The 23,500-nt window shown below is 50.7% G+C and overlaps 1 protein-coding gene across 1 annotated transcript; it reads right to left on the bottom strand.

Moving 5' to 3' along the window:
* Nucleotides 1-14,742: 14,742 nt before the first annotated feature.
* Nucleotides 14,743-21,169, bottom strand: LOC311216339 (olfactory receptor 14I1-like; the record flags this gene model as incomplete). Its single annotated transcript, XM_084297884.1, has 3 exons — nt 14,743-14,826; nt 20,279-20,515; nt 20,876-21,169. 3 exons carry the CDS (start codon nt 21,167-21,169, stop codon nt 14,743-14,745), a joined length of 615 nt encoding a protein of 204 aa, XP_084154010.1.
* Between the last annotated feature and the right edge of the window lie 2,331 nt (nt 21,170-23,500).

The raw sequence follows: 23,500 nt of genomic DNA, 5'->3' as shown, positions 1-23,500 counted from the left end.
GAGCACACTGCTGGCTCATATGCAGCCGACTATCCACCATCACTCCCAGGTCCTTCTCTGCCTGGCAGCTTTCCAACCATTGCTCTCCCAGCCTGTAGCTCTGCTTGGGGTTATTGTGCCCCAGGTGCAGGACCCGGCACTTGGCCTTGTTAAACTTCATGCAGTTGACTTCAGCCCATCGGTGCAGCCTATCCAGATCCTCCTGCAGAGCCTTCCTACCCTCAAGCAGATCGACACACGCACCTAACTTGGTGTCATCTGCAAGCTTACTGAGGGTGCACTCGATGCCCTCATCCAGATCATCGATGAAGATATTAAAGAGGACCGGCCCCAGCACCGAGCCCTGGGGGACGCCACTAGTGACTGGCCTCCAACTGGACTTGGCTCCATTCACCACGACTCTTTGGGCCCGGCTATCCAGCCAGTTTCTAACCCAACGAAGCGTGTGCCAGTCCAAGCCAAGAGCAGCCAGTTTCTTGAGGAGAATGCTGTGGGAGACGGTGTCAAAAGCCTTGCTGAAGTCAAGGTAGACCACATCCACAGCCTTTCCCTCATCCACCCAGCGCGTCACTCTGTCATAGAAGGAGATCAGGTTCATCAGGCATGACCTGCCTTTCATAAAGCCATGCTGACTGGGCCTGATCGCTTGCTTCCCCTGCAAGTGCTGCATGATGACTCTCAGGAGGATCTGCTCCATGAGCTTTCCTGGCACTGAGGTCAAACTGACAGGCCTGTAGTTTCCCGGGTCTGCCCTCTGGCCCTTCTTGTAGATGGGCGTCACGTTTGCTAGCCGCCAGTCGATTGGGACCTCCCCTGATAGCCAGGACTGTTGATAAATGATGGATAGTGGCTTGGCCAGCTCCTCTGCCAGTTCCCTCAGTACCCTTGGGTGGATCCCATCCGGCCCCATCGACTTGTGCACATCTAAGTGCCGTAGCAGGTCACCAACCAGTTCTTCATGGATAATGAGGGCCACATCCTGCTCCCCATCCCCTTCCACCAGCTCAGGGTACTGAGTATCCAGAGAACATCCGGTATTGCCGCTAAAGACTGAGGCAAAGAAGGCATTGAGCACCTCCGCCTTTTCCTCATCTCTTGTAACTAAGTTTCCCCCCGCATCCAGTAAAGGATGGAGATTCTCCTTAGTCCTCCTTTTTGTGTTGATGTATTTATAGAAACGTTTTTTGTTATCTTTAACGGCAGTAGCCAGATTGAGCTCCAGATGAGCTTTGGCCTTCCTAATTTTGTCCCTGCACAGCCTCGCTACTTCTTTAAAGTCCTCCTTAGTGGCCTGCCCACTTTTCCAAAGCTTATAAACCCTCTTTTTCCTCCTAAGATCAAGCCACAATTCTCTGTTGAGCCAGGCCGGTCTTCTTCCCCGCCAGCTCGTCTTTGGGCACGTGGGGACAGACCGTTCCTGTGCCATTAAGACTTCCCTCTTGAAGAGCGTCCAGCCTTCCTGGACCCCTCTGCCCTTCAGAACCGCCTCCCAAGGGACTCCACCAACTAGTGTCCTGAGCAGCTCAAAGTCAGCCCTCCGAAAGTCCAATACAGCGGTTTTACTGGTCCCCTTCCTGGCCTCGCCAAGAATAGTGAACTCCACCGTTGCGTGGTCACTCTGCCCAAGACAGCTCCCGATGATCACGTCTTCCACCAGTCCTTCTTTGTTTGTGAAGAGAAGGTCTAGCGGGGCACCACCCCTGGGAGGTTCACTAACCAGCTGCGTCAGGAAGCTATCTTCCACGCTCTCCAGAAACCTCCTAGACTGCTTTCTCAGGGCTGTGTTGTGCTTCCAGGATATGTCAAGGAAGTTGAAGTCCCCCACGAGTACAAGAGCTGATGATTTTGCAACCTCTGTCAGCTGCCTGTAGAATTCCTCATCCGTCTCCTCATCCTGGTTCGGCGGTCTATAGCAGACCCCGACCAGGACACTAGCCTTGTTGTCCCTGCCGATCCTAACCCAAAGGGACTCGACCTTGTCATTCCCAGCCTCGAGTTCTACAACCTCGAAAGACTCTCTCATATAGAGAGCCACACCACCACCCCTTCTGTTCTGCCTGTCCCTTCTAAAGAGCTTATAGCCAGTCATTGCAGCACTCCAGTCATGAGACTGGTCCCACCACGTCTCCGTGATGGCAACCAAGTCATAGCCTGCCTGCTGCACGATGGCTTCCAGCTCCTCCTGTTTGTTACCCATGCTGCGTACATTGGTGTGGATGCACTTCAGCTGGGCCTTGGCCTTATCCCCCGGTCTTGCCATTGTTCCCCCTGGCACAGCCCCAACAATCCTAGCTTCAGCCCCATCCCCCTTCCTACCTAGTTTAAAGCCCTCTCAATGAGCCCTGCCAGCTCCTGGCCCAGGATCCTTTTTCCCCTAAAAGATAGGGACCCGTCTGCGGCCATCAGGCCAGGTGCTGAGTAAAGTGCCCCATGATCGAAAAAAACAAGATTTCTGCGTTGGCACCAGCCCCTGAGCCACGTGTTTAACAGGCAGGCTTTCCGTGCCCTCTCTGTACCCCTCCCTGCCACCGTAGGCATGGATGAAAACACCACCTGCACTCCTGTTCCATCCACTAACCGACCCAGCCCCCTAAAGTCTCGTTTGATAGCCTTCAGGATTCTCTCTTCGATGTTGTCACTGCCCGCCTGGACTATCAAAAGAGGGTAATAGTCAGAGGGGCGTACCAGGTTGGGAAGCTTCCTGGCAACGTCCCTGACTCTGGCCCCAGGGAGGCAGCAGACTTCCCTACGGGTAGGGTCAGGCCGACAAATAGGGCCCTCTGTTCCCCTAAGAATCGAGTCTCCAACAACAATAACCCTCCTGTCTTTCCTGGTTAGAATAAGGGCAAGCTTTGAGGACTTCAGTTTAGGTCTGGTTTGGGGCCTAAGGCTAAGGCTGGCATTTTACTCCTTGGTTAGGCTTCATCATCCTTCTGGTTGCCCCTCTACTAGAAGATGGGTTTGTCATCTGCTTTTTCCAAGTCCCGAGAAAATTCTTTGATCCATCTGTCCTTTCCAAGGTATTTGAGATAGGTCTTATGACAGTGTCAGCATCTCCACTAGCACCTCTCTCACCCTTCCCACACAACCGCTAAGAAACCTGAGGATTGACCAGGGGGATGATGAAGGTTTGGAAAGAGCTTGGTTAAGATCTGTGAGGTGGGCTGTTCTGTGCTTCACACAGAAAATGATGATTGTGCCATAGAAAACTGTGACATTCATGAGGAAAGAAGAGCAGGTGGATAAGACCTTGGGCCTGCCAACACAGGAAACACACACATGAAATCTGCATGATTAGGAATAGGAAGATTGGATTCAAATGCAAATTTTGAAAGCAAAACCAGGAGAATTACTCTGGCACTGCAGGACTGCTCCAGCAATGGGGCAAAACCACACAAGGGGTGCTTGACACAGGGGCCACAGAACTGTAGCTGGGAGGAGGAGAAAGAATTCCTGTACATGAGAGAAATTCCCCTGGTTCAGGTACAGCTGCCTTCTGGAGTCAGGCCTTCCACTTCCCAAGCCTTGCAGAGAACAGGGGTGGCATACAGCCCAGGGCTGACCATAGGACATGGCCCCCAGCAGGAAGCACTGCGGTCATGCAGAAGGTGCATCTGAGAGTGCTGCCACCTCTGTGAGCAAAGGGGGTGCTTTCTCCAGCCAGGAAGCTGGCCAGCATCTGGCGCAGGGTGGTGGAGCTGTGCAAGGAGGACAAATCTCCCACGGGAAGAAGGCCACGGGCATCTGCAGGTGTTTGGTGTCAGGCACCAGCACAGTGATGAGGGTGTTCCACATTCAAGTCACCGTGCTGGTCAAGCAAGAGAGGAAGAAGAGATTAGTGTATGGGTAGAGGATCTCCCAGATAGGAAATTGATGAGCTGGTTCATCGACGGGAGAGCCGAGGTGTAGATATAGAGCTTGGGAGCGTAGTTTAGTGATGGACTTGTCAGCACTAAGGTAAAGTTGCCTGACCTGGGTGACACGTCCCAGAGTAGTGTCAGGCACAATGCAATTCTTTTTACCTTCTGCATCTATAGCACAGGAAGTAGGACTTTGCCCTACTCTATTGACTGGGCAGCTCTTTTCACTTTACTCAATTTAGTTTTCTGTGTCTGGAAGGGGCAATTTCCCAAAAGAAGCCAATCTCATGGGTACAGCTACAGAAACTTGAAGATACATTTTCTTTAGATTTCATCCTGAGTTTTCAACAGAAGACCCAAGAGATACCATGTATATCTAGGTGTCTACTGCGATTCAAGCTGAATTTCTCAGATTTCAAAAGTTATTTCAATTGTATTTTATTTTATTTTATTTTATTTTATTTTATTTTATTTTATTTTATTTTATTTTATTTTATTTTTGGTTTTATTTTATTTTATTTGTTTTCAAGGAACACGAGTTGTCTTAGAAAGGGTTTCATGTGTGGGCTGGGCTGCAGTTACAGGGACAAAGACCACTGCTGGCAGGGAGGGTGTCTGACCTCCAGACTCTGCTTTTCCTCCCGTAGAAGAAGGTCTCCAAAGAAGTTACCCTGGATGAACAGTAATAGGAGAACGATACTCAAAACTGAACTGCAGCAAAATTCAGCCTTTAAAAACTGAAAATATTTTTTATGAGCTGCGTTTTGAAATTTTCTTCCTTAAGTACGCCATGTAAGCTCTGTAATTAGCGGCACAAGGCATGAAGGCTTGAAGAAACTATTGAAGAGATGTTAGGAGTTTCTGCATTTTAATGAAGTCCATTTTGGTGCTCAGTCTATGAAGCTCAGGTACTTGGAAGAGAGTGATGCAACCGCTTGAGCAAGTAAAGTCAGGAGGAAAAGCTGAAGTGACTTGGAGTATTAATGGACCCCACTGAGGGCTGTTACTAACAAAGCCTCCCCAGGGCCTTGTTAGGGCACATAATTGGAGGCCATGGTTACAGACAGGCAAAGCACTGTGCTGAGAAAAGTCTTGATTGGTTTTGGTGAAGCAGAAGAGCCAAGGCCTGACCCCTGGAACTGTGAGAGGAGATCCCGCACCCCCACATCTGGCTCAAGGCTTTTCCTGGGGTCTGTGGGATGTGGTGGTCAGTGTGATGCCATGAGAACAACACTGGTGTCACACCTCCGTGGTGCTGCACAGGGTTGCAAGGAATCGATGAGGCCTCATCACAATGAATATAACAATAACATATTTCCTCCTAAGCTCTAGCCAAGAGGACAGAAATTTCAGGGCTGTTGGGCCTGCCATTTCTACCAGCACCCTCTGCCTTCCCCTCTACAGGCTTTCCTATCATGTGCCACAGTCTGAACTATTTCCTTGCAGTCTGCAGACACCCATCTCTGTTCACCACGTTGCTTTCATCCCTTGCTTTCACCCATGTCTAGTCAGACCTCACCAGATGTTCCTTGAAAGACAAAGCCATGGTCTGATCAGAGGGTGACCTCTGGCACCACAGCAATATACTTTGAGGGACATTTCTTCCTCCTTGTGGCCAATGTTTAACTTCCAAGGTGCACTGTGTAGAAGTTTTTTCTTCTGCTCTTTCCTACTACCAAAGAAAGCTCCATGAGGGTGGAAACCACTCCTGAAGTAGGCATCCCAACCCAGCAGGCTCCTTGCGGCCTCTCAGCCAAGCAGACACAAGTCACCTCAGCAGCAGCTTCCAAGCCAGGGGCCTGCTGCTGGCCTTGCAGCTTCTTGGCTACACACAGCCAAGCCTAGTGTTTGCTGCTGTGCAGTCATGGACTCAAGCAGAAGGGACAGGACAACCCATATGGGGGCCTTCTTTCTGCCTGGGTCCTCCTGGGTCTGGAGGCAGAGGGGATCCCCCAGTCAGCATGCCAAGCAGGTGCCTTCTGTTGGCCTAGCAGGGCCACTGCCAGATGTCAGCCCAAAAGTCCAGATCTCAGGTCTATGTCAAGGCTGACCTGCCACCTCCAGACAGAAGTGACCTCACAGTCCCTGCCACAGTCACATTGCTCCTGCTGGGGCAGGAGATGCTGAGGCAGAGCTGAGCTCATCACAGCATTCCCACCCATCTCCTCCTTGTGGCCCACAAGCTGATCAGGTCCATGGCCCCTCACATTTATTCGGAGTTAGGGTTTGGATTAGGTCTCTTAAGCAGTTTTCTAGTGTTAAATAGACCATTTTAATGCTACAATTAAGGGCAGAGATCAGAGTGATTAAGAGAGTAAGAGCTAGGGGAAGCAGCTAGGGGCTGAGTTTTGTCTTCTAGGGATATGTTGAGGTCACTCATTAGAGTAGTGGATTCCTGTCAGGGTGCTGAGTAGCATTTAGGTTTCAGAAAGAAGTTTACAGGTTGAAGCTGGGGAATAGCCTTGTATGACTATTTTAAGTCACGGTTACATCTGCATCAGCATAACCTGAACCCTCTTACCTCTACAAAATCCTTAATTTTGGCTGGCCAAGCCCCTATTCCCTCCTCTCAGTCTCACATTTCTCCTGGCCAAGCTTCCCCTGATTTCACAGAATCACAGAATCACAGAATCACAGAATTTCTAGGTTGGAAGAGACCTCAAGGTCATCGAGTCCAACCTCCAACCTAACGCTAACAGCCCTCCACTAAACCATATCCCTAAGCTCTACATCTAAACGTCTTTTGAAGACTTCCAGGGATGGTGACTCCACCACTTCCCTGGGCAGCCTGTTCCAATGTCTAACAACCCTTTCAGTGAAGAAGTTCTTCCTAACATCTAACCTAAAACTCCCCTCGTGCAACTTAAGCCCATTCCCCCTCGTCCTGTCACCAGGCACGTGGGAGAACAGGCCAACCCCCACCTCGCTACAGCCTCCCTTGAGGTACCTAAAAAGAGCGATAAGGTCACCCCTGAGCCTCCTCTTCTCCAGGCTGAACAAGCCCAGCTCCCTCAGCCGCTCCTCATAGGACTTGTTCTCCAGGCCCCTCACCAGCTTCGTCGCCCTTCTCTGCACCCGCTCAAGCACCTCCATGTCCTTCTTGTAGCGAGGGGCCCAAAACTGAACACAGTACTCGAGGTGCGGCCTCACCAGAGCTGAGTACAGGGGGACGATCACCTCCCTAGCCCTGCTGGCCACACTGTTCCTGATACAAGCCAGGATGCCGTTGGCCTTCTTGGCTACCTGAGCACACTGCTGGCTCATATTCAGCCGACTATCCACCATCACTCCCAGGTCCTTCTCTGCCTGGCAGCTCTCCAACCATTCCTCTCCCAGCCTGTAGCTCTGCTTGGGGTTATTGCGCCCCAGGTGCAGGACCCGGCACTTGGCCTTGTTGAACTTCATGCAGTTGACCTCAGCCCATCGGTGCAGCCTATCCAGATCCTCCTGCAGAGCTTTCCTACCCTCAAGCAGATCGACACACGCACCTAACTTGGTGTCATCCGCGAACTTACTGAGGGTGCACTTGATGCCCTCGTCCAGATCATTGATGAAGATATTAAAGAGGACCGGCCCCAGCACCGAGCCATATCATTTCCCCATATCAGTTATCTTTTTAGGGGCATGCTTATGATGCCTTTCATGATCTTAGTCTATCTGTCAGTGCTCTGTTGGCTACTCTATTCCTGAGAAAAGCGCCACTTAAGACACGATGGAAAAGCACACAAAAGTCCATCAGAGCACCCTGCACAATGTGCCCAGCAGCTCTGCAGTGCCACAAAAGCGTGGTTCCTGCCATCAAGTTTCCTTTCCAGAATGGCTCCTATGGCTCCAGGGTAACTTTTCGCAGGCACTCAGTTCCCCAGGCCACACCACTCTTGCCCGCAGGCCCAATGTGTCTCTCCAAGCCTCCCTTCTTCCCCTGCAGTAGTGGCACCTCACCGCAGCAGGTTGGTGCATCTCCAGGCTCAGGGGTGTTTCCTGAGGGCCTGCCCTGTGTGGGGAGTGGTGGGGAGGAAAAGAGCAAGGTCATCTCCTGGGGCATGGCTGAGCACAGCCCAGCCATCCTGAAACACGGGCAGGCCCCTGCTCCCAGGCTGAGGCACACATGCAAGGTGGACACTTCTCCATCAGACCAGCTTCACGCAGGGCCCTTCAGCCCTGTCCCCCATTCGGTACTCACCACTTCCTTCTCGTCAACCCAGACATAGATTGCTTTCCATTTGGGGACTCAGGCAGGACTTTAAGGATCTGCAAAAGCCCTGAGTGTCTCTGTTTCTCACAGCCTTCTCACAAGTCTTTCTCCTGGCCCTCCCCACTGCCCAGCACTGCCTCTCAGGTGGCACTCAGTGACCCTTCAGAAGGGCCTTTGGGCTTCCTCAATTGTCCTACTGCTTATTACCACTTTCCTGGCTCCTTGCAGAGCTTCTCATCCATTGTGGGGACAAAGACTGGCTGGGACGGCATTTCTCTCTGCAGATCAGGCCGTGTGGCGCTGTGTTTTTGATATGTGACCAGAGCAGTGTTGGTCACCCATGGCTGTAGTCGCTGTTCCTGAGCAGTGCTGGCACAGCGTCAAGGCCTTCTCTGCTTCTCACTCTACCCTGGGAGTTAGTTAGCTGCAGGTGGGCAAGAGGCTGGGAGGAGAACCTGCAGTGACAGCTGACCCAGCCTGAGCAGTCTGAGCTGCCCATGCACTCCTCAGATTCACCTTGTTTGTTACCTGAAACGACCTTGCACAGTCATTTTATGAGGTTCTAATCACTACCCACTGAGCACCCTGTCCCTGGAGATCCCTTGACGTCTCCTGGAAGCTCCAGATTCCTCTCAAAGGTTGGCATTGGCCATCAACCCTACTGCAGGGTGCAGTCTCATGCAGATGAGTCCAAGACCAGTTGTCATCTCCTTAGGCAAGTGCTGCCCCAACGGGAGTGCTTAGTCCTGCGCTTGGTCGCTCACAGACCACCCTGAGACTTTCATCCTGTGTCCTTTACTCCATGAAGAACCCCAGAAAACAGAAGAGCAGGGAGCAACCCCTTGGCTGTGTTCCTGATAGCACATTTGGAAGAGATGTCCAGGCTTCTAGGTTTGCCCTGAGCAAGACCCTCTTGTTACTGTGGTGCTAGCAGGGAGGCCAGCTGTGACCCAGGGCTGCACAGTGCCTGCTGCTGCCTGCAGCCACAGGGATGCCACTGCAGAGACAACAGGACTGTCACCAAGGTACAGGAGATCTGATGGCTTACCCAGAAAAAAAAGAAGCACAATGTGGAGACCAAAAGAGAGCAGCAGGGAAAAGGCCATGTCCTGCTGCAGGCCATGGTCATGGCTCCAGGGAAGCAGCAGCCCCGACCCGAAGGCAGCAGAGAGGCAGAGCCCAGCGGGCAGTGAGGGGCAGCCCCGAGGGCCACCAGGGTTGCTCCTGCATGTGTCAGCTGGGCTCTTGGCCCTGAGCTCCTCCTGTGTGCTGGGGCTGCTCCCTGAGCTCCAGAGAAGATGGGAAGAGACTGACACCGAGGAATTTCTGATGGCTTTCTTTTTGGGTTTATCTATACAGGAAGCCATCTACCATAGGAAAATAATTGACTTCTAGGGTGCTAGAAAAAATATTATTTAAACAAAAGTGAAATAATGAGAGAAAATAATAATAGAACATTTAATAATAGAAGAAATAGAAATGTTTAATTAAATTAAACATTTAATAATAGAAGATACCATGTTACTTTCTTTCTTAGAAAAACCTGGATTTCTAATATTAGGCATAGTATTATAGGTGAATTTGCTGTAGATGTGTGTATTCAAGTAGAGTCCTGACGGAATCCCTTAGTTCCCGGTTCCTCAAGCTGTAGATGAGGGGGTTAAATACTGGAGGAACCACAGTGTACAGAACTGTGACCACCAGGTCCAGGGATGGAGAGGAGATGGAGGGGGGCTTCAGGTAGGCAAACATGGCAGTGCTGACCATCAGGATGACCACGACCAGGTGAGGGAGGCACGTGGAAAAGGCTTTGTGCCGGCCCTGCTCAGAGGGCATCCTCAGCACTGTCCTAAAGATCTGCACATAGGACAGCACAATGAAAACAAAACAATCAAAGCCTAAAAAAACACTAAACACAAGTGCCCCAACTTCCCAGAGGTAAGCATCTGAGCAGGAGAGCTTGAGGATCTGGGGGATTTCACAGAAGAACTGGTCCACAGCATTGCCTTGGCAGAGGGGCAGGGAAAATGTAGTGGCTGTGTGAAGGACAGCATTGAGAAAGCCACTGCCCCAGGCAGCTGCTGCCATCTGGGCACAAGCTCTGCTGCCCACGAGGCTCCCGTAGTGCAGGGGCTTGCAGATGGCAATGTAGCGGTCATAGGCCATGATAGTGAGAATAGAATATTCTGCTGCTATAAAGAAGAGAAAGAATAAGACCTGAGCAGCACAGCCTTGATAGGAGATGGCCCTGGTGTCCCAGAGGGCATTGGCCATGGCTTTGGGCAGAGTGGTGGAGATGCAGCCCAGGTCGAGGAGGGCGAGGTTGAGGAGGAAGAAGTACATGGGGGTGTGGAGGCGGTGGTGGCAGGCTACGGCACTGAGGATGAGGCCGTTGCCCAGGAGGGCAGCCAGGTAGATGCCCAGGAAGAGCGCGAAGTGCAGGAGCTGCAGCTCGCGCCTGTCTGCGAATGGCAACAGGATGAACTCAGTGATGGTGCTTCTGTTGGACATCTGTTTTTTTGGGATGTGTTCCTGCACATAGAAGAGGAAGAACAGTAGTAACGTACAAAAGATTTATCAGAGAAAAATTAATCCCATTTCTTATCTAATATCACCAGAAAAGTTGTCCACTTCCAGTAAGACATTTGGCAGGTCCCTTTCATGAGTTCTTCCTGATGCTGCCTGAGGGTATCCCTGGGAGCAGGGGCCTCCTTTGTGGGCAATGGAAGAGTCAGTTATGCCCAATAGCCAGAGGAAAGGCAGAACCTGGGGTAATCTCAGACTCACTTCACTGCTGATATCAAAGAACCTTGCCCCAGTGTTGCTCCCGGGTTAACCAACTTCAGAGCATATATATATACACAGATTTCTTTAATTTTTATTTTATATGGTCAGATTTTTTCTGGTTGCTAACCTACCACACCTGCTGAGTTTTTATGAAACAGAAACCCTGAGCATTTCTCCTGCACTTGAAGGGAAACTTTGCGCATCCTAAGAGAAAAAGAGGCAGTCCCTATAGTGCGAAGTGTCCTTTAGTGAGGACAGACAATCTGTCCATCAGTGCTGGTCTCAGCTGCCCTGTGAGAGCTGCAGGAAAGTTCTACTCAGAGGTTGACCTGAGAAGAACCTGAACACTGCTGAGAGCAGAGACATCGAGGCTCAAAGTGCCCATCTCCCGATGCCTCACCTTCTCCCCATACTCCCCTTCCCCCAAGCACACTGAGGGCTCTCCCCATGGGAATGTGAAACCCCCATCCCCAGCCAGCCTGGGAACAAGACCAGCAGCAGCACGGCCAGCTGGAGAAGCCAGGAGGAATGCCAGCGTGCTGCTGCCAGGGGAGGCAAGGCCAGGGAGGGACAGACGGACACTCAGCAGACCCTCCTGTGCTGCAGCTCTGCCTGCAGAGGAGGCAGTTCATGCTCAGTGCAGGTGATCTGTGCTCATCTCAAGCAAGGAGAGACTCTCAAAGACAGGGCACTGGCCATTGGAGGGTTCGCAGCTCCTAAAGAAAAGCTAGGATAAAACCTGAGAGGACCACAAGGATGATGTTGGTGCAGTCTGTGGGCTGAGGTGTGGGAAGGGACTTTATGAAGTTCATTGATGAAATATTGATCCCCCACTGCAATGCTCTAGCAGTCTCAGTCTGCAGTACAAACCTGACCACCTATTACCATGAAACCAGCCTCCGTTCTACCGCAGGTATCTGCAAGCACAGGCTACAGAAAATGTCTTGCCTTTCAGGTAGCCCCTGCCTTGGTCTTCCTCTTGAAATATGCAATCATAAATGCTATTCTCTACAGCATTTTTTACTCCTTTCTGGAGAAACAGAGAGACCCACCCTGCCAGATGCTATCAGCTGTCGGATGTGCCAGCTTTAGAAGACCCCTCTGGTAACCCCACCTGCAGTGCCCTGTTGCCAGAGCCTCACGGTGTCGAGAGCCTGCAGATGTGTCCTGCCACACGCTGCCCTCTGTTGTTGCGCTCCTCAGTGCCTCCAAGCCCTCTCTCCTTCTCTCCTGTCTGCCTGCCAGCTGCGGTCAGAGCCCCCAGCCCTGCTGTGCTGTGCAGAGGAGCTGCTCCTGGGCACAGCTGTCTCTCTGCAGCACTGCCTCTTGCCAGGAGCTGCCCTTGTGCCCAGGACCCCGGCCCAGCTCAGCAGCACAGCACCCAACCATGGCATCGCTTGCTCTGTGCCCTTGGGCTCCCTCGAGGTGTCCCCAAGGCCTCAGGGCTGACAGCTCCCCAAGGCAGCAGGGTCTCTGCTGGGGTGTGGTGGTTGAAGAAGACTGAAGGCATCACTGACTGCTTCTCTTCTGTAGATGTCAGAGACTGATTTTTAAGTGTGATTTGTGCTGTTGGACTGTGGTTGTCAAACATGAGTACAAATGTTTCCCTCCCTTAACCCCTATTCTGTTCCCAGTGTATTGCAGGACACATCAGCCATGACAGGCAGGGATCATTTCACCCTTCCGAACGTGTTCTAACAAAAGAGGGGGGACCAGAATGCTGTAAAAGGTTTCCATGAAGGAAATAGGGCACTAAGACACCATTCATTGAGTTTCCCTAGCTGTCCATCTGGGAGATCCTCTACCCATACACAAATATCTTCTTCCCCTGTTAATTGTCCAGCACGGTGACTGGGATGTGGAACACCCTCATCACTATGCTGGTGCCTGACACCAAACACCTGCAGATGCTCGTGGCCTTCTTCCTGGGGGAGAGTTGTCCTCCTTGCACAGCTCCAGCACCCTGCGCCAGATGCTGGCCAGCTTCCTGTCTGGGGACAGCACCCCCTTTGCTCACAGAGGTGGCAGCATTCTCAGCTGCGCCTTCTGCATGACCGCAGTGCTTCCTGCTGGGGGCCATGTCCTATGGTCAGCCCTGGGCTGTATGCCACCCCTGTTCTCTGCAAGGCTTGGGAAGTGGAAGGCCTGACTCCAGAAGGCAGCTGTACCTGAACCAGGGGAATTTCTCTCATGTACAGGAATTCTTTCTCCTCCTCCCAGCTACAGTTCTGCGGCCCCAGTGTCATAGACACCTTCTGTGGTTTTGTTCCATTTCTGGAGCTGTCCTGCAGTGCCATGGTGATACTCTTGGTTTTGCTTTCAAAATTTGCATTTGTATCCAATCTTCCAATTCCTAATCATGCAGATTTCATGTGTGTGTGCCCTGTGTTGGCAGGCCCAAAGCTTTATCCACCTGCTCTTCTGTCCTCACGAGTGTCACTGTTTTCTATGGCACAATCATCATTTTCTGTGGGAAGCACAGAACAGCCCACCTCACAGATCTTAACCAAGCTCTTTCCAAACCTTCATCATCCCCTGGTGAATCCTCAGGTTTCTTAGTGGTGGTGTGGGAAGGGTGAGAGAGGTGCTAGTGGAGATGCTGACATTGTCATAAGACCTATCTCAAATACCTTGGAAAGGACAGATGGATCAAAGACTTTCCTCAGGATTTGGAAAAGGTAGACGTCAAACCCATCTTCTAGTAGAGGGGCAAGCAGAAGGATGATTAAGCCTAACCAAGGAGAAAAGTGCCAGCCTTAGCCTTAGGCCCCAAACCAGACCTAAACTGAAGTCCTCAAAGCTTGCCCTTATCCTAAACCCTGAGCAGGTTCCTTAGGCACAAAACCAAACAATTCCTTGAAGCCCTTGCCATTCCTTTAACCCTGGAATGTGACCTCTTATTCCTAAACATTAACCTGATCATCTAACCCTCAAAGCCCTCCACCCTGCACACAGCACATCTCAGCTTCAACCCCACTCCTACCCCTACCTTGTGTGGCTTTTATGCTTGGGGTAGGGCAGGGACTGTGAGGTCCTGAAGCAGTCCCATGGCATTGGAAGAGGCATGTGCGGTGGAAGGTATGTGATCAGATCACAGTCCACAAGGAGGAGCTGGCTGGGAATGCTGGGATGAGGTCAGGTGTGCCTCAGGATGTGCTGGGCCTGCAGGAGGCACATGGCTGTGAAGGAGGCTGGGAGGCCACTTCTGTCTGTACAGCTGACGGACCAGCTGCAGAAATGTGGCACAGATAGGGACTGTAATGGCCAGAAGCATGCACATGGCATTGAACATGATGGCGAGGCACCTTCTGTTCTAGTCAGGTGAGAGAACACAGGAAGGCTGATGGCATGGGAGTCATGCTTGAGGTATAGTTTGTGAGACCATAGAATGAGAGAATGGCTCCTGTTGGAAGGGACCTTAAAGGTCATCTAGTTCCAACCCCCCCGGCCGTAAGCAGGGATGCCTCCTACGAGATCAGGTTGCCCAGGGCCCTTTGCACAGGAATCCCTTCCTCTGTTGCATCAACTACACCTCTCAGCTTGGTGTCATCTGCACACTTGCTGAGGGTGCACTCGACCCCACTGTCTATGTCACTAATAAACATATTAAACCATACGGGTCCGAGGACAGACCCCTGAGGTACAAGACTCACCACCAGCCTCCACTTGGACATAGAGCCATTGAGCACCACTCTCTGGGTGTGACCTTCAGGCCAACTCCTTACCCACTGAATGGTTCACCCATCAAATGCCTATCTCTCTAATTTGGAGACCAGGATGTCATGTGGGACCATGGCAATGGTCTTACAGAAGCCCAAGTAGATGACATTGATTGGTCTTCCCTTGTTGTCTGATGTGGTCACTCCATTGTAGAAAGCCACCAGATTGGCCAGGCACCATTTACCCTTTGGTGAAGCCATTCTGGTTGTCTCGGATCACCTCTTTGTGCCTTGACACTGATTCCAGGAGGATCTTTTCCATGATCTTGTCAGGCACAGAGCTGAGGCTCACCATTCAGTAGTTCCCTGGGTTATCCTTTCTACCCTTTTTCAAAATGGGAGTGATATTTCCCTTTTTCAAGCCACCAGGGACTTCACACAACTGACAGGAATCTTCAAATATGATGAAGAGAGGCTTGCCAACTGCATCAGCCAGTTCCCTCAGGACCCTGGGATGCAAGTCATCAGCTGCCATAGACTTGTACTTGTGGAGTTCCAGCAGGTGGTCTCAAACCTGCTCTTCATTTACAGTGGGTGGGACTTTGCACCCCCAGCCTCCATCCATGGGTCCAGGGAAATGAAAGACTTGGGAAGCCTGACTGGCAGAGAAGACTGAGGCAAAGATGTTGTTGAGTCCCTCAGCCTTCTCCATGTCTGTCATTGCCAGTTCACCCTTCTCATCCATCACAAGGAGTACATTCTCCTTGGCCTTTCTTTTCTGAGCAGTGTATCTGTAGAATCCCTTCCTATTATTCCTTGCATCCCTTGAGAAGATCAGTTCCATCAGTGCATTGCTTTTCTTATCCCATCCCTGCACACCCGAAACTGAAACATGTAAGAGGGCCTGGGAAAAGGAACCCTGGCTTCATAGAAGCCACTTGGGAAACAAAACTTGTAGGTAGGAAGCATGATATTGTGGAGGTGCAAAGCTGATGGGCACATTGTGCAGGATGCTCCTAAAGACCCATATGTCCTTTTCCCTCCTGACTACAATGCTACTTCCTTCTCAGGGATGGGGTAGCCAACAGAGGTGAGACAGATACACTGAGATGTTAAATGTCATCAGAAAGCTGATCCCAATAAAATATGGCACAGTCAGGAGCAGCTTGGACAAGAGACTGTAGATGCTAGATGCTACACTAACACTGATTTAAAACAGTCATGTATTGCCGTCACCTTATTTGAACCAGTAATTTTAATCCTTAAAACTAAATGCTACTAAATACTAAACACTACTCGACCTCTCTGAGAGGAATCCACTACTCAAAGTATGCACTGAAGCAAAACACAGCCCATAGCCCCTTTCCCTTACCTTTCCCTTACCTTTACACTCCTGCTTACCCCAATCCCTACCCCAAACACTAACATTAAAATGCACTATTTAGCCCTAGAGAAGTTGTTGGCAGGCTTTAAAATTCCCTAAACCACAGGGTTTGCCCATACGCTTATGACAGACCTGATATGCACAGAAGAACACCAAAGATTCCCATTAAACCTGTGTTTATCCTCTAACCTAGAATGGTGAGCCCTAGTCCCTAAAGGACTACAGAAAGGTCAGCCCTACCTCAGGACGTCCTGACCCAGCAAAAGGAATGTGACTGTAAAGTCACTTCTGCATCTGCACGTGATAGGGCAGCAGCAGGAACGTGTCATAGAAAGGGACTGTGAGGTCACTGGTGTCTGGAGGTGGCAGGTCAGCCTTGACTTCTCCCTGGGATCTGCACTTTTGGGCTGACAGCTGGCAGTGGCCCTGCTAGGCCAGCAGAAGGCACCTGCTTGGCATGCTGACTGGGGGATCCCCTCTGCCTCCAGAGCCAGGAGGACCCAGGCAGAAAGAAGGCCCCCATATGGGTTGTCCTGTCCCTTCTGCTTGAGTCCATGACTGCACAGCAGCAGGCACAAGGCTTGGCTGTGTGTAGCCAAGAAGCTGCAAGGCCAGCAGCAGGCCCATGGATTGGAAGCTGCTGCTGAGGTGACTTGTGTCTGGTTGGCTGACAGGCTGCAAGGAGCCTGCTGTGTTGGGATGCCTACTTCAGGAGTAGTTTCCACCCTGATGGAGCTTCCTTTGGTAGTAGGAAAGAGCAGGAGAGAAAAAACTTCTTTGGAGTATACCTTGGAAGTTACTCATTAGCACGATAGAATAAGAAATGTCCCTCAAAGTGTCGCACTGTGGTGCCAGAAGTCACCCTCTGATCAGACCCTGACTTTGTGTTTCAAGGAACAGCTGGTGAGGGTTGACGAGACATGGGTGAAACAAAGGATGAGAGGAAGGTTGTGGACAGAGATGGGTTTCTGCAGACTTCAAGGACATAAGTCAGAATGTGATAGAGTCTGCAGAGGAGAAAGCAGAGGGTGCTGGTAAAAATGGCAGGCCCAACAGCCCTGAGTTTTCTGTCCTCTTGGCTAGAGCTTAGGAGGAGATATGTTATATTCATTCTGATGAGGCCCCATAGATTCCTTGCAACATCGTGAAGCTCCTCGAAGATGTCATACCAGTGTTCTTCTCATGGCATCACACTGCTCACCACATCCCACAGACCCCAGCAAGAGCCTTGAGCTGGACTTGGGGGTGCAGGATCTCCTCTCACAGTTCCAGGGGTCAGGCCTTGGCTCTTCTTCTTCACTAAAACCAACCAAGACTTTTCTCAGCACAGTGCTTTGCCTGTCTGTAACCATGGCCTCCAATTATCTGCCCTAACAAGGCCCTGAGGAGGCTTTGTTAGTAACAGCCCTCAGTGGGGCCCATTAATACTCCAAGTCACTTCAACTTTTCCTTCTGACTTTACTTTCTCTAGCAGTTGCATCATTCTCCTCTCAGTACCTGAGCTTCATAGACTCAGCACTACAATACACCATGGAACTCATTAAAATGAAGAAATTCCTAACATCTCCTCCATAGTTTTCTTCAAGGTTTCACGCCTTGTGCAGCAAATTGCAGAGTTTACCTGACGTAGTTAAGGGAAAAGATTTCACAAAGCACATAATAAAAATACTTTCTTATTTCAAAGGCTGAATGTTGTTGCATTTCAGTTTGGAGCATCATTCTCCTATTGTTCTTCATCCACGGTGACTTTTTTGGAGACCTGCATCAGGAGGAAAAGCAGAGTCTGGAGGTCTGACACCTCCACTGCCAGCAGTGGTCTTTGTCCCTGTAACTGCAGCCCAGCCCAGCACATGAAACCCTTTCTAAGACATGTCAGGGGTTCCTTGGGAGAAAATAAAATATAAAATAAAATAAATAAAATAAAATAAAATAAAATAAAATAAAATAAAATAAAATAAAATAAAATAAAATAAAATAAAATAAAATAAAATAAAATAAAATAAAATAAAAGTTGAAATGACCATTTGGAATCTGAGAAATTCAGCTTGAATTGCAGTAGATACCTGGACAGCCATGGTTCTCTTGGGTCTTCTGTGGCAAACTCAGGATGAAAACTAAAGAAAATATATCTTTATTGGCTGTAGCTGTACCCATGAGCTTGGCCTCTTTTGGGAAATTGCCCCTTCCAGCCACACAAACCTAAATTGAGTAAAGTGAAAAGACCTGCCCAGTCAATGGAGTAGGGCAAAGTCCTACTTCCTGTGCTATAGATGCAGAAGACAAAAAGAATTGCATTGTGCCTGACACTACTCTGGGACGTGTCACCCAGGTCAGGCAACTTTACCTTAGTGCTGACAAGTCCATCACTAAAGCACGCTCCCAAGCTCTGCATCTACACCTTGGCTCTCCAGTCAATGACCCAGCTCATGGATGGCAATCAGGGAGTCTCGGTTAGCATGACGCTGCCTCAGGTGCACCACCATGGTAGCCATTGGCACCTGCTGTTCTTCAACCCTCAGCAAACCCCCAACAGAAGGATTCTGTGGAAGGCCAAGCAAGGTAGACAACTGGTTCATGTCCTTCGTCTCCAAGACAGCTCTGCCAAAGCCCCACCGGTGGTGCCCTCTTGGAACTTTGAAGTTCCCTCTCCTGAAGCAGTTTGTGCCGAGGATGCACATAGCCTCCGGGCCAGTCCCAATGAGGTGCTTTTGCCATTCCTTCCCAGTTAGACTCACCTCAGCCTCCAGTACAGTTATGTATTGGGTTCCCCCTGTCACTCCAGAAATACAGGTGGGTTCTACCTCTTTCTAGCTTGATGGCATTAGGGTACTCTGTGCACCGGTGAGTACTGATGTATCAGTAGAGCCTGATACATTTGTGGGTGTGATGTACCAGGCCAGTAACTATACCCAGTCCAGTAAACGTGATTGTTCCTTTCTTCCCCGCCTCCCCATGGCTGGAAGCAGAACCCCTCTAGTCCTGCTTATAGTATTCTTTACGGTGTCTGGTAGACGAACCACTGGAAACACGTCCCACCACAGCACAGTCATCCCACAGTACAGGGGACAGGGCGATGCCAGACAAGGGATGCATTACAGTGCAGGAGTTGTGGCAAAACTCAAGCTGAAATACTCAAGAGCAGGACAGTTCAAATGGCTGAAGCAGAACCCATCTGTGTATCCTAGTTTGGGAATCATCCCCTTCCATCAGGGATATGAAAGTAAAAAATGTGAAATGCCCCATCAGGTCAATGTGGAAAAAATATTCAGAGGTTTTGTGCTGGAGTGGCAGAAGGGAAAAAGTATTGCATTGTGCCTCAGACTAATCAAGGAGACCTAATGCAGTTCATCCCTGAGATAAAGCAAACACTCTAAGAATTGTGAGGGATGTTCAGTTGTGGCCTAACATGAAGAAGAAAGTTGATCACTGGTGAAGGAACAGTCTTTTCCTGCCATCACCAATCTGGTTACACAAGCATCAGAAGAACGTCTCTGCAGTATTTCCAAACCAGCTGGACACCGGGTGCTCATGGTGCAGAGGATCTTTTGGGGATGAACTCATTCATGATGTAACCCTGAGGACAATGTGGAGCAAGGACTACATATGTCAGCAATACCTCAACCCACCGCAGTCTTTCTTCCCCCTATCTCCCTGTCCTGCCCTTCTTTCCTTCAGGATTAGAGTCAGAAGGGAGCTCTGGAGGTTTCCAGTGCTAAGATCTGCTCTGAGCAGGGAGAACTTTCACATCAGATCAGGCTGCTTCCTCAATGCTTCTTCCACCTCACTTTTGAAAGCCATACTCCTAGGGGTGTTAGCTGGAAGGCCAGTTCTGATTCAGTGGTGCTACAAGACAGCAGTGTGGAAGAGAAGTGAGACCAGCACCAAAACGCCCATGTCCTGCTGCTGTCAGTGTTCGTGGGTCCAAGAAAGTGGCAACCCTTACTCAAAGGCTGCAGGCAAGGAGTGCCTGCCAGGGCAGAAAAGGGCAGCCCCAAACAACACCAGGGTTTTCCACCACATTGCAGCAGGGATCTTCATCCCACAACCACTGCTGTACCTGAGAAGAGTGTATGAGAAATGAGATCCACAGATACTGACTACCTGCTGGTTCCTTTATTTAGTTAGTTACAAAGAGCTTAGCAGCACCTCTACATGAAGTCTTTGGCTTAGAAGAAAAGGTAAAAGGACACAGAAGAAGAAAAATATATTAAATTTATAAAATAAAAGTATAAAGAAATATTTAGCATATGGAAATAATATTGAAAAGAATGAACAGTTTTTGAAATACGTGAACAAAGGTGTTTCTGCCTTGTCCAGGTATACTTCAGGGAGTCACATGCAGAAGATCGGTTCCTCGTTGAAATACTGAATATTGCAATAACATCCTCAGTGCCTCCTTGAGCTCCTTATTCCTCATGCTGTAGATGAGGGGGTTCAGTGCTGGAGGTACCACTGAGTACAGAAATGCCAACACCAGGTCCAGAGATGGGGAAGAGATGGAGGGGGGCTTCAGGTAGGCAAACATGCCAGTGCTAAGAAAGAGGGAGACCACAGCCAGGTGAGGGAGGCACGTGGAAAAGGCTTTGTGCCGGCCCTGCTCACAGGGTATCCTCAGCACAGCCCTGAAGATCTGCACATAGGACAGCACGATGAAAACAAAACAACCAAATGCTAAAGAAAAACTAAACAGAAGTGGCCCAACTTCCCTGAGGTAGGCATCTGAGCAGGAGAGCTTGAGTATCTGGGGGATTTCACAGAAGAACTGGTCCACAGCATTGCCTTGGCAGAAGGGCAGGGAAAATGTGTTGGCCGTGTGCAGGACAGCATTGAGAAAGCCACTGCCCCAGGCAGCTGCTGCCATCTGGGCACAAGCTCTGCTGCCCAGGAGGCTCCCGTAGTGCAGGGGCTTGCAGATGGCAACGTAGCGGTCGTAGGCCATGACAGTGAGAAGAAAAAACTCTGCTCCAACCAAGGAGGGAAACAGGAGTACCTGTGCAGCACATCCTTGATAGGAGATGGCCCTGGTGTCCCAGAGGGCATTGGCCATGGCTTTGGGCAGAGTGGTGGAGATGCAGCCCAGGTCGAGGAGGGCGAGGTTGAGGAGGAAGAAGTACATGGGGGTGTGGAGGCGGTGGTGGCAGGCTACGGCACTGAGGATGAGGCCGTTGCCCAGGAGGGCAGCCAGGTAGATGCCCAGGAAGAGCGCGAAGTGCAGGAGCTGCAGCTCGCGCGTGTCTGCGAATGCCAGCAGGAGGAACTCGCTCACAGAGCTGATGTTGGGCATTTCCCGACTCTGGACACAGTTGTCTGCTGAAGACGAGAAGGGAGAACAAAGTTAGAAGAGGCTTCTCTGAGGAAAACCTATTGCAAGTTTAGGAGCACCACCCAGCCCAACCCCTGTCTATGCAGCTGAACCTTTCTGCATCTCTCTTGCTTGAGCTGCAGCTGGTGCTGGCTGAGAGTGGCACTGGGAGCAGGGGCTGCTGTGGGCTGCACAGGACTCCTTCCTGTTGTGCAGCAGGGGGAAGCAGGAACATGGGGGAAACTCTAGTTCAGTTCACCGATCAGGTCAATGGAATTTGCAGTGCTGTTTCAAACAATGCATCTCAATGCAGAACAGAGCTTCAGATGCCACTGCTGAACACTGCCATTCTCAGCTGCCCTGTGTAACCCATCTGTGACCTTCAGGACCATCCCACACAGGTGTTTCCCTGAGAAGAAACTGAAAACAGTTGAGAGCAGAGAAGTCCCAGTCCCAGTGCAGCTGGACAGAAGCCTAACCTTGTCTTTGGGTTGTGAGCAAGTTCTCAGCTCTTCCCTCCTAGCCAGAGGTGCCGAGGCTTCACTCCAGCCGCCCTGCATCCTTCTGGAGAGCAGCACGCAGCCCAGGAGGATGCCCCACAGACAGAGCTGGATATTCGCAATCTGGGGTGTCCCAATATCCAATCTGCATCCCCTGCAGTGTCTGACGGAGGCTTGGCCATCACACTCTTGGCTTACTAAGGGTAGCTGGGTTATGACACTCCAAAAGGCTTCTGCCAGACTTCCTCACCTCGCAGTGCAACCCAACAGGACTCTCAAAGCCTACTGCATTGCCCACTGCCCTTCCAGAAACAAGACCCAGCAGGAGGAGACCCTTCCAGGACCTGCAGCTGCATGGCCCTGCAGCCAGGCACTTACCTTGTCAAGGGCTGTGCAGGTTTCTCCTGCAGGCAGCTCTCAGCATCCTCCCACTGCCAACTGCCTCCAAGCCCTCTCTCCTTCTCTGCTCTCCCCATGCCAGATGCAGTCAGAGCCCTCAGCCCTGCTGCGTTGTGCAGAGGAGCTGCTCCTGGGCACAGCTGTCTCTCTGCTTCATGGCACTTTCTGAAATGTGTTTTCTTTGTCCCACGAGCCTGGCCCAGCTCAGCAGCACAGCACCCGCCCAAGGCACTGCAATCACCCCTCTGGGGGCTTTGCTGATGAGCCCAAGAAACTCAGGCACTCAGAGACAATTGAAGATATCTCTCCAGAAGTGCAAGTCAGAGGCAAGTTTCCTGCAGTGTCCCCCTGAGGGCCAGCACTGACACAGCCTCCCTTCGAGCTTGTTAGAGCAGAACATTGGAGGCAGTGAGGACAAGGAGACAAAGGCAATGTGAAGGTGACACTGATGTGTAGGAAAACTGGATGTGTGTCACCAAGCACAAGGGCCTGGCCTTGAGTCCCAACTCAAGGAAAGGAGATCTTTCCATTGACAGGTTGCTCAGTGCTCTTTTTGGGGCAGTAGGAGATGGGGATGTACATGGCCATGTGCAGGAGAATGGTACGACCCCTGCCTGCTTCATGGTGGGGGTGAGGCCCTGGTGCATTAAGAATAAGCTGTGTCCTCATAGGCCTCAGTGACAGTGACAACAGCCATCGCCATGGACACAAAGACCTCAATCCTGTTGGGACTTTGAGTCTTGCCATTCTCATTGCTTCTCGCCACATGAGGATGTCCCAGTGACTCCCAGATCTGCACCTCTTTACTGGCTAGTTGTTGGCACTTGTTCGTGCGGTGTCTCAGGGGATCTGAGCTGAGTCTGGGAACTCAGATCTTCTTGGTGGCCATGCTCCTCGTAAGGCAGCTCTGTAGGAAGCTGACCTGGTTCCTCGTGAACAGGCACCACTGCTCCTATGGCATCCCTCATGGTGCCCAAGCCCTCCTCCACCTCGCCACTGCACACTCAGCAGGGTCCCAGTCTGCCCTAATGCATGGGGTTCCTCTTCCTCTGGTGCAGGACTGGGTCCTTCTCTTTGTAAACATCAAGAAGTTACTTTAGGCAAAATCCTGCTGTTTCTCAACATTCCCCCACACTGATGCTCCTTTCTGTCAGCCGTTCATGTCTGCAGGCAGATGCTTCAACCTTTGTGTTACTGTGCTATCTCTGACAAGATAGTAGCATTACGAGCATTATGAACGTTTGGATAATACAGGAGTAACCAGTTGAATGGAACTGTATCACAGAGTCACAGAAAAACAGTGGGTGGAAGGCTGCCAGATTCTACTTTTTCTGTTCTTCATTCTCATGCATGCTGTCAGTTTGTCTGGAGCTGTGTCCTGAATGTTCTGGGGCTGTGCAGGTCAAAGTTAGAA

Source organism: Netta rufina, assembly GCF_964035555.1.
Source record: "Netta rufina genome assembly, chromosome: 18".
Classification (NCBI taxonomy): domain Eukaryota; kingdom Metazoa; phylum Chordata; class Aves; order Anseriformes; family Anatidae; genus Netta; species Netta rufina.
This window is presented reverse-complemented; position numbering and strand designations above follow the sequence as displayed.